Source organism: Gigantopelta aegis, chromosome 10, assembly GCF_016097555.1.
Source record: "Gigantopelta aegis isolate Gae_Host chromosome 10, Gae_host_genome, whole genome shotgun sequence".
Classification (NCBI taxonomy): domain Eukaryota; kingdom Metazoa; phylum Mollusca; class Gastropoda; order Neomphalida; family Peltospiridae; genus Gigantopelta; species Gigantopelta aegis.
This window is the reverse complement of record NC_054708.1, coordinates 49,449,508-49,461,375: the sequence shown is the minus strand read 5'-3', so window position 1 is coordinate 49,461,375 and position 11,868 is coordinate 49,449,508. Positions and strand designations below refer to the sequence as shown.

General features: G+C 37.0%; 2 protein-coding genes across 2 annotated transcripts; both read left to right on the top strand.

Annotated features, from left to right (window-relative positions):
• The first annotated feature begins 238 nt into the window (after positions 1-238).
• On the top strand, positions 239-10,864 carry LOC121383669 (putative box C/D snoRNA protein SPCC613.07). The gene is made up of 8 exons (XM_041513762.1): positions 239-327; positions 1,999-2,180; positions 2,978-3,063; positions 3,323-3,426; positions 7,391-7,459; positions 7,788-7,949; positions 8,230-8,354; positions 9,885-10,864. Exons 1-8 carry the CDS (start codon positions 281-283, stop codon positions 10,862-10,864), a joined length of 1,755 nt encoding a protein of 584 aa, XP_041369696.1. The 5' UTR covers positions 239-280.
• Positions 10,865-10,919: 55 nt separating this feature from the next.
• On the top strand, positions 10,920-11,726 carry LOC121383668 (neurofilament medium polypeptide-like). Its single transcript, XM_041513761.1, has one exon. It carries the CDS (start codon positions 10,920-10,922, stop codon positions 11,724-11,726), a length of 807 nt encoding a protein of 268 aa, XP_041369695.1.
• The last annotated feature ends 142 nt before the right edge of the window (positions 11,727-11,868 follow it).

Below are 11,868 nucleotides of genomic sequence, written 5' to 3'. Positions count from 1 at the left end.
AAGGTCATTAATTGCTTCTCTCTTTTCTTATTGGAGTAGCTCAGGCAAATATATTATTATTTGCGGTTAGCTATATTTAAAAAATAAAATAAAACAACCTAAAATGCATTTGTGTCAACATTGGTCTAAACTACACGGGTATCCGCGTAACAAAGCATGCTATTGGCCCCTAATTTCGACTTGTTTCAGTTTTTAGACATTTTAGATTTTTAGACTGTCTCGCGATTGCATGTATTTGCTACGCTCCAACACACGTGCAGTAAAAATATAAACAAAAACGATGGACACGACAGAGATAACCTCAGAAATCACACACGTGAAAGCAACGTAATGTATTATTTTTGTGTAATCATAACCGTTACCACCAAATAATGCCAACTAACAGGAAATGCTACTAATAAATTAAAAAACTATAGTCGGGCCTCGAATTAACAAATAATGTCAAATTAGAGTGCAAGACCATTTTGCCCAGACCGTGAAGGGCAGACCAATCCAATGGAGATTTTGTTTAGGGCATTACAGCCTGTTGCCAGATAGCAAGGCAGCAAGACAAACTTTAACAAGTGAATTAATATAACAAAACAAAAAGAGAGAAAAAAAGCACGCATTCATAATAAAACAACTTTAAGTATAAATTAATGATCAGTTGGTAGGCATACAATGCAAAATAAGGCACGCCAGTTAAACTTTAAAGGCAGTTTGGCCGTGAAACTTTAATTTTGAGGGCATTGAGGCATGTGACTAGAGTATTACAGCATGGCCATCATTACATTTGAGCCCAGCTGTACTGACCCAACCCTCAACACTAAACTTTAGGGTTAGGATGAGCTTCACTTTTTAATTAAGGGGTGGAATCTAGTTGGTTGAGTGCTCGTCTGAGAAAGAAAGAAATGTTTTATTTAACGACGCACTCAACACATTTTATTTACGGTTATATGGCGTCAGACATATGGTTAAGGACCACACAGATTTAGAGAGGAAACCCGCTGTCGCCACTACATGGGCTACTCTTCCGATTAGCAGCAAGGGATCTTTTATTTGCGCTTCCCACAAACAGGATAGCACAAACCATGGCCTTTGTTGAACCAGTTATGGATCACTGATCGGTGCAAGTGGTTTACACCTACCCATTGAGCATTGCGGAGCACTCACTCAGGTTTGGAGTCGGTATCTGGATTAAAAATCCCATGCCTCGACTGGGATCCGAACCCAGTACCTACCAGCCTGTAGACCGATGGCCTGCCACGATGCTTGCCTGAGGTGATCAAACCACCTTGGTGGATTCATTCAGCTGATTTTTTTTTCTCATTCCATCCAATGCACCACAACTGGTCAAAGGCTGTGGGAAAGTGTACATGTATGTATAAAAGATCCCTTGCTACTAATGGAAAAATGTAGCAGGTTTCCTCTGATGACTACGTGTCAGAAGTACCAAATGTTTGACATCCAATAGCCAATGATTAATAATCAATGTGTTCCAGTGGTGTTAATAAACAAAACAAATTGATGTTTGTTTGATGAAATTTTATCCTAGGTAACATTGGTCATCACATAATTCCAATATAGCAATTTCAGTATATAATAACAGTGAGCATTATGGCTTGAAAATCAATGGTGAGCAATAAACTGCTTTCCTGAAAATATGTACAGATAGTTGAGGTGTGTATCCAGGACAGCATGCAGATTGCATGGATATAAGCACAAAAATAAGTTGAAATGACTGCAGGGTTTCTAGAATTTTTTATAAAATCCACTAGCCATGAGATCAGTGATTTTAAAAATTTACTGGCCACGATTAAAAATTCACTAATAGTAACCCCACTTTACTTTTAGTTCATACAATTTTACTAAATAATAGTAATAATCGGATATATATACTCTACATAACTGAAAGTTGGCTAAAATAAAGTGTTCCAGTGTCTTGTTCACTATCCTGTCTTTGAAAATTGCATACATTAAAACACTCTGTGCTGATAATCTTCTTCTTGTTTCTTTCAGCACACCGTCATGTTGTGTGTGTGGAGAAAACCCAGTGAAGTACCGGTGTCCTCGCTGTTTTGTCCAAACCTGTGGCCTGGTCTGTGTGAAACAACACAAGATAAATGCAGCATGCAGTGGCATTCGAGACAAAACTGGTTACATCGCAGTGAAAAACTTCACTGACACCAGTCTTCTTAATGGTGAGTATTTGAAAAATAAACTTATTTTCAAACTTGCACTTGGCTTAAAATATAGCTACACTCAGTTGCACATTTGCCTACCAGATAATTTTTTTTACTGACATGAATTCATAGAGAAGGTGCTAAATATCAAAGTGCGTCAAAAATCCTGCCAGTGACAGACATATAAACAAGGATCAAAATTAATTTATTTAAGTGGGAAGCAAAAATTGCTTCTCAAATTTTTGTTTGGAAGCCCGTAGCTAGCCATATTTGTGGGTGTGGGGATGGGGGGAATGCACTGAGATCTTGGGTGAAACTAAATTTATTTCATGGGTGACAAATGCACCCAAATCAAGTGCCAGGGGGTTCGGGTGCATGCTTTCCCGGAAAATGTTTAAATGTAGATGCTCAGAGGTGCATTCTGGAGATATTTGTGATGAGTTTTTAATATTTTATTTCAGGTATTTTGAGCTCGTAGTGCGTACATTTTTTGATAAGACTTCGAGAGCAGCAGTAAACTTTAACTACATTAATTCATATAGGATCATCAAACCTTGCATGCAAGTACAACGTAGCAATGTGTTGCTTTCCATGACGAAATCTATGTTTGATAGGCTTGTCATCATCCCATCCCTAGAGAAATTGTATTGTCACTGCTGCTTTAGAAAATGTAGCATGAATGGTCCTTTTATTTAAATGTTTATATACTTTTAATAGTCTTTCATTTCCATGTGAAAATACTATTACTAATTTTTGTCATTTGTGAAGTTTTAATTATTATACATGCTATGTGTTTGATTGTGAATTTGTTACAGATTACCGGTTCCTGGAAGAAGGTGGTAGAAAGTCGGATAATGCAGGAAGAGATTTTCTGCCGAAATATAAACGAATACCAAAGCGGGTAATGACATTTGTATTTTTTTTTTTAATTAAGAAGAAAGTGCCAAATTCTGACCGTCAGATTATGTAATCATGTACAAAATTGTTGATTTAAAAAAAAAAAATTATGCTCACAAATCCTGATGAAACAAATAATTCTGTAATTTCAAGACATATATATATATATATTATGATTATAACTGTTTGCAGTTTAACTGACATACAAGTTTCTCAGAAGAAAAGAAATTGGGTAACAATTATTTGTTTGTTTTTATTTTCAGTTGCATCAGCTGATTCGTCAAGCTAGACACCGAGGTATTGATCTTAAACTGTTGCCTTACCCCATGACCAAAAGGAAAATCAACTCCTCCTCTTACATGTTCAGGTATTTAAAAAAACCTTTTAATTATCAAGTATTTTTATAATATCTTTTAATGTTCATGAACATTATTTTAATATGTTCAGGTATTATTTTTTATGTAGTATTTTTTAATATATTCAGGCATATTATCATGGCTAGCTCTGGCACTCGCCAAATTTGAATTTTGAATTCAGTTGGCAAATTTTATTTTTATTTGGCAAAATAATTTTATGCAATAACTGACATTTTTTAGAAAATAACTGTTGATTTCTGCAATTTTTTAATTTTATGCAATAACTGACATTTTTTAGAAAATAACTGTTGATTTCTGCAATTTTTTAAGTTTAATAGACAGTTTGGTGAAATGTTTTGCTCACCCAGAGCTAGCCCTGTGTTATATTGTGTCCTGTTTGTTGGTAATGTGCAATAATAGAAAGAAAGAAATGTTTTATTTAACAATGCACTCAACCAGAGTTCGACAAATCCGCTAGCCCGACGCCCGTGGCTAGTGGTTTTTAAGTTCGGGCTAGTGAGAAACGCAAAACCACTAGCCCCTGCAGGCTAGTGGTTTCCCCCCTCCTCTCGTCATCGATCGATCGTGGGTTTTTTTCTTTCTTTCTTTCTTTTTTCTCTCGGCTGAAATTTCGTTTAATAAATTTGATTGTGACGTTTGTCATCGAATAATATCAACAACGCAATCAGTATATAATAATAATCCACTTGAGCTAGGTCTGCAAACTGCAGTAACATGCTATCTCTACATCGTCACAGTTACAGCATGCATTGTTTACCTTTCCCTTTCAAGTTTCTGGCACAGGAAATAAAGTCTAATGACATGCGTGTTTTGATTGTTTAGACACGTCACGTGGTAGTTAATCTCTCACATATGTTTTAGGCTAAGAACTTGGAAATCACCAATCGCGACGACAGGTTAATCTCAATCAAGTAAACCCCAGCCATGCTTTGAATTTCAGTGTTTGTTTTATTTACCTATTGTTTTCTAATTTAACACTTCGCTAACATGTGGTTATCGGCAATCAGGAAAACAATTTACTTTAATGGTAACCGCATATGCAATGACTCGGCTTGGCCTATTACGTGTAGCAGTTTGGATAATACGTCACAGCTGCCGATACAAGATAATACCTTTTTTGTTCATCAATTAACAACGGATTAGATGTCGCCGTTATATTCTTTTGATATCGGTCTGACACGGGATAATGCCCTGTATTTGGCATCACCGTTCCTGGCGACATAAATAGTAGGCCCTAAATATATAACCAACTACCAAATACACTGAACCATCTATTACCGTGTGTCACACTGTCGTACCCTCATTTAAATTTAATTATTTTGATAGTGTGTTTAGATACCAACCAAGAGTTTGCTCAGTTATTTTTCCCCGGGGGGGGGGAGGCAAACACTAAAACAGGACAATGACGATGGATCACACTTGATAAAAGACAAAACGTACGACACGACAAAAAACTGAAAGTTACAACATGATTTAAGTTACAACATGATTTAAGTGTTTGTTTTATTTTACTGTTATACTCGTAAATGTGTAATGTTACAAAAATTATATAAAAATCCAGTTATAATTGATCAGGAATTTGGGCTAGTGCTTTATCTTGGTGGGCTAGTGGTTTTCACAAACCCGCTAGCCCTGTGGCTAGTGACTTTTCAAAATATTTGTCATACTCTGACTCAACACATTTTATTTACGGTTATATGGCATCAGACATATGGTTAAAGCCGCACACCCTAGTTCCATCCAGCGAAAATAAATTATAATTTGGTTATCTACAAACCTGTAACACACTTAGATCAAGTTTTTATCAAATGGAGTGAAAAAGCAGGTTTTATATCAATAAATACCATGGGAATCCCCATGTCCCAGTTGCTTGAAATAATTTTGAAAGTTAGTATTCTGATGTCACCGGTAGAAGCACAACAATGCCTACATCACGACAAATTTCACAGACTTGGGGTGCGTTCGTTTCACCTCTCCTGGACATGTTCCAACTGTTCTGTCCTGGTTGTATCCCCTCTCCAGATACCGTAAGACTTAGCAAAATTATTGGTTTTAAGGGTTTGTAATGTTTTGTATTGAGACACTTACTTGTCTGAACTTTATTGTTACTGAAAATGTTCACGAACTGAAGAAAAATCTCACAAATGAACAACAACAAATCGGATGTTGATTGCACGAACCGTGCACGAGAAAACAAACCGAACCAAAATGATAACGGTCACGTGATATACCAACGTCTGTGACATTAAAAATAGATTGGACCTCGCTTGCTTAACGTTTTTTTCTCGACAACACGTTTTGTGAAAAAATGCAAAAAATGCATTTCGTGGTTTTACAAACATCAGAATTACCAAAAAGCACTTCAGGTGAATGGAAATGTGTATTCTAAATAATAAAATGTAAGTAAAGTGCAATTTTATTTGTGAAAAATGGGGTTTAATAGCGAAAAACAACGCCGTAATGGTTAATAAATAAACGTAACTAGGGTGTGTCCCTTTAAGGACCACACAGATTTTGAGAGGAAACCCGCTGTCGCCACTTCATGGGCTACTCCTTCCGATTAGCAGCAAGGTATCTTTTATTTGCACTTCCCACAGGCAAGATAGCACAAACATGGCCTTTGTTGAATCAGTTATGGATCACTGGTCGGTGCAAGTGGTTTACACCTACCCATTGAGCCTTGCGGAGCACTCACTCAGGGTTTGGAGTCGGTATCTGGATTGAAAATCCCATGCCTCAACTGGGATCCGAACCCAGTATCTACCAGCTTGTTGACCGATGGCCTAACCACGACGCCACTGAGACTGGTGTGCAATAATAGTGTATTTTTTCTAAAGAATGGTTTCAGTGATGACTAGCATTCAAGAAGTGTTATGGTTTTTAATAGTGTTAGCTGGACAGATTACTTTGACCTGCAGTGTATCACCTTGCAGGATATATTCACTTTTTGTCTCTCCTTTACAAAGTGAAACAGCAAGGTATATGTACCGGGTATTACTTCGTCAGTGGTGATGGCGGTAGTGGTGATGGTAGCGTCAACTTTTGCATTCAGCTCAATGTTAAAGTTTTGCATTTTCCTTCATTTCTTACACACTTTTAAGTCCTAGATAATGAAATTTGGTTTATCATGATATCTATGGATGTTCATCACAGTGCATGTGAAAAAAGAAATTAAATTACAATGTTAATTGTATTTTTTAAATCAATTTTCTTTTAAAAGTTTAATCGTTTTGTTTTTAACATCAGGGCTTCTAGAGTTTTTTTTACAAAATCCACTAGCCATGGGATCAGTGATTTAAAAAATGTACTAGCCATGATTAAAAATTCACTAGCCCTACCATACCTAATACAATTTTACTAATAGTAATAATCAGATAATTATGTTACTTAAAGAGATTAAAAACACCAATATTGGGAGCAGCATATTCATATTTACAAAATAGACTTAAATGCAGCATTTGACAACTTTTTTTCACTAGCCATTGGGCATGACAATAGTAGTTATTTACTAGCCCAACATTGAATATCACTAGCCATGGGAGTGGGGCTACCATAATCTAGAAGCCCTGTTAACATGCACTGAGATGAACATCTGTGGATGCAGTTGTCATAGACTTTGAATAAGTTTATAGTAGGCAAGACATTTAATCCAGTGGAATTCTTGTTGGTGCCAAGAACCTGTATGTCAAGCTTCATGGTTGTTATAATGGTATAATAACACTTGTAACTTTAAAGATGTGTATGCAGTTCTACTGTTTTTTAAGAGCTATTATCATTGAGTTACACTTTAGATATTCTGTTTTCTACTGACTGTCATTATGGCTCTGTGGTAATAAAGATATCTTAATACAAATGCTAAGTATAGGTTAATTGAGTGGAGATAATATGTTTATTAAAAAAATACATTTGATATTTACTTTAAAAAAAAAATCTTCTCTTTTTTCTTTTTTTTAGGACAAAACTGATAATGTGGCATATAGAATGGTGTTTTCCACAAGCTGGTGAAACATACACAGACAAACAGTAAGTAAACCTAGGATGTAGGGTTAGTGTTAGGGGTACATGGAACCTGCAGTGTCTGATGGGTAATCATCCCCCATACACTCAGATGACAACCCATAATCGTACATAATGAAGTGTGTGAAACTTAGTGTATGTGGTCTTACACCTACCCATTGAGCCTAGTGACTCTGGGTTGCCTCAGGTGGGATACAAACACAATACCTACCAGCTTCAAGTCCGATGGCATAACCACTACACCACTGAGGCCAGTTTATTGGGTTTTTATTTTGGGTGCTGTTAGTTTTATTTGAGGAAGAAACCTTTTTGCTGACAGTGTTTACTCTTGCAGTGTGAAAGAATGCACTCCTCTGGACGAAGAACTTGAGAAATACATACACCCGACCAAATCTGACCCTATCAAGCGCCACAAGCTGCAGAAATATGTCAGTGCTGGCTTAGAGACATGTCAATTGTATCTCAAGGTGGAAGGGATGCCCGCAAATATGGTCAGGTATGTTTTGGTTCACAATGTATTTTAAATTGCAGTATCATTTGGCAAATTCAACGAGTTTCTGGTCATCTTTGTGTTTGGATTTTATACCAAACCGAAAATCTTATCTGATATGTATAAAAACACATCTTGAACATATTGTTGTATGGCTAGTCTGTCTGCATGAGGTAAATACCTATCGGTAATATATATATATATGAAAATTAACCTATGATAAATAATACCTGCACTGCAATTGTGATATCCAATAGAATTATGTGTAACATTTCTGTTTCTTCAGATATCACCTACTTGATGCACATAAGTCCATCACAGACAACTTGTCAGGGAAATGTATTGTAGAGTTTCCTAAAATCTACGTGGTCATGGGTAGCAGTGGTAGTGTTTACCCTGTTATTACAGAAGGTAAGTTTTATGTAATATACAAATTATGTAGCAGTAAGGACCATAAGCATATGAGACAGGGGGGGTAGGAGCAAAACCTCAAATTCAGGCAAACATTATACATATATTCGGGCAAAATGTGCTAACCGGAGACCTTTTAACCATGTATTTCCAACATTGTACCGTCAGAATTAGTTGTAATCCATATAAAAATGCGTAGTGATTCGTTTGAAACCCTATGTAGCAGTAAGGACCATAAGCATACGAGACGGGGGTAGGAGCAAAACCTCAAATTCAGGCAAACATTATACATATATTCGGGCAAAATGTACTAATCTGATACCTTTTAACCATGTATTTCCAACATTGTACCGTCAGAATTAGTTGTAATCCATATAAAAATGCGTAGTGATTCGTTTGAAACCCTATATAGCTGCTTAGTAGTAATGCTAATATGAATAAATGTTGTTATGCAAATTCGAACATTTTCGTTTAATTCGGGCAAAAATAGTAAGGACGCTCTTGAAGCTATCAAAGGAAATTTCTTTTGTGCTATGCTAAAATAAAAAGCCTGTTACATTAGGACATTGGAATTAATCCAGGGTTGATGGGATCATCATGGATCATGGTCACATAGCATCAAGTATGTTTAAATGTGTTTAGTTTTTGCCCATTGGTTGTCTCACCATTACAAAGTAAAACAGTGATTTAGAGGTATTACTTTTGTATAACCTTTGCGTTAAAGTTTTGCATTTAGATCAGTTATCACAAATTGTAAGTCCTAGATCAATGAAACTTGGTTTATAGTTGCTCCTATGGATGTGTCAGTGATGGTGTCAACCTTTACGTTAAAAGTTTTGCATTTAGATTAGTTATCATAAACTAGAAGTCCTAGATGAAACTTGGTTTATAGTTGCTCCTATGGATGTGTCAATGATGGTGTCAACCTTTACGTTAAAAGTTTTGCATTTAGATTAGTTATCATAAACTAGAAGTCCTAGATGAAACTTGGTTTATAGTTGCTCCTATGGATGTGTCAATGATGGTGTCAACCTTTACGTTAAAAGTTTTGCATTTAGATTAGTTATCATAAACTAGAAGTCCTAGATGAAACTTGGTTTATAGTTGCTCCTATGGATGTGTCAGTGATGGTGTCAACCTTTACGTTAAAAGTTTTGCATTTAGATTAGTTATCATAAACTAGAAGTCCTAGATGAAACTTGGTTTATAGTTGCTCCTATGGATGTGTCAGTGATGGTGTCAACCTTTACGTTAAAAGTTTTGCATTTAGATCAGTTATCATAAACTAGAAGTCCTAGGTCAGTGAAACTTGGTTTATAGTTGTATCTATGGACGTTCATCATTGTACACCACAAAATGTTTGTGGCAGCGACAGCATCATCCTTTGCGTTAAAGTTTTGTATTTAGATCAGTTTCTCACAAACTGTAAGTCCTAGGTCAGTGAAACTTGGTTTATAGTTCATCACAGTACACCACAAACTGTTTGAGGTAGGCAAGACATTTAATTCCACGGAATTCTTGTTATTTCAGAAGAAGAAAGAGATTTGTGGAAGTCTGCAAAAAGATACAACATTCAGATGAACAAAAAGCATGAAAAAAGTATATCTTCAGAACAAAAAGATAAAAAAACGTCACCAGTGCAGAAAGAATGCTCAAAAGAGTTACAAACTGTAACAGTGCAGGAAGAATCCTCAAATGAGTTACAAACTGCCCCAATGTGGGAAGAATGCTCAAATGAGTTACAAACTGCCCCAATGCGGGAAGAATCCTCAAAAGAGTTACAAACTGCGCCAATGCTGGAAGAATCCTCAAAAGAGTTACAAACTGCCCCAATGTGGGAAGAATACTCAAATGAGTTACAAACTGCCCCAATGCGGGAAGAATCCTCAAATGAGTTACAAACTGCCCCAATGTGGGAAGATTCGTCAAATGAGTTACAAACTGCGCCAATGCTGGAAAAATCCTCAAATGAGTTACAAACTGCCCCAATGCGCGAAAAATCATCAAATGAGTTACAAACTGCCCCAATGCGGGAAGAATCCTCAAAAGAGTTACAAACTGCGCCAATGCGGGAAGAATCCTCAAAAGAGTTACAAACTGCGCCAATGCGGCAAGAATCCTCAAAAGAGTTACAAACTGCCCCAATGCGGGAAGAATCCTCAAATGAGTTACAAACTGCCCCAATGCGGGAAGATTCGTCAAATGAGTTACAAACTGCGCCAATGCTGGAAAAATCATCAAATGAGTTACAAACTGCCCCAATGCGGGAAAAATCATCAAATGAGTTACAAACTGCCCCAATGTGGGAAGAATCCTCAAAAGAGTTACAAACTGCGCCAATGCTGGAAGAATCCTCAAAAGAGTTACAAACTGCCCCAATGCGGGAAGAATCCTCAAATGAGTTACAAACTGCCCCAATGCGGGAAGAATCCTCAAATGAGTTACAAACTGCCCCAATGTGGGAAGATTCTGAAAAATCAAATGAGTTACAAACTCTGCCAATCAAATGAGTTACAAACTGCGCCAATTCTGGAAAAATCATCAAATGAGTTACAAACTGCCACAATGCGGGAAAAATCATCAAATGAGTTACAAACTGCCCCAATGTGGGAAGATTCGTCAAATGAGTTACAAACTCTGCCAATTCTGGAAAAATCATCAAATGAGTTACAAACTGCCCCAATGCGGGAAAAATCATCAAATGAGTTACAAACTGCCCCAATGTGGGAAGAATCCTCAAAAGAGTTACAAACTGTGTCAATGCTGGAAGAATCCTCAAATGAGTTACAAACTGCCCCATTGCGGGAAGAATCCTCAAATGAGTTACAAACTGCCCCAATGCGGGAAGAATCCTCAAATGAGTTACAAACTGCCCCAATGCGGGAAGATTCGTCAAATGAGTTACAAACTGCCCCAATACGGGAAGAATCCTCAAATGAGTTACAAACTGTGCCAATGCTGGAAAAATCATCAAATGAGTTACAAACTGCCCCAATACGGGAAAAATCATCAAATGAGTTACAAACTGCCCCAATACGGGAAAAATCATCAATTGGGTTACAAACTGCCCCAATGCGGGAAGAATCCTCAAATGAGTTACAAATTGCGCCAATGCTGGAAAAATCCTCAAATGAGTTACAAGCTGCCCCAATGCGGGAAAAATCCTCAAATGAGTTACAAACTGTGCCAATGCTGGAAAAATCCTCAAATGAGTTACAAACTGTGCCAATGCTGGAAAAATCCTCAAATGAGTTACAAACTGCCCCAATGCTGGAAAAATCCTCATATGAGTTACAAACTGCCCCAATGCTGGAAAAATCCTCAAATGGGTTACAAACTGCACCAATGCAGGAAAAATCCTCAAATGAGTAGGGCCTCCTAGAGTACTCATGCATGGGCCGAGTACTTCATCTAACAAGACTCGATTCCATTCACAAGACTCAAGTACCCGTGCAAGGAAGAGCACCTCATTTAATTATACTTTTTTACGTTATTTTGCCATATGCCTGTTACA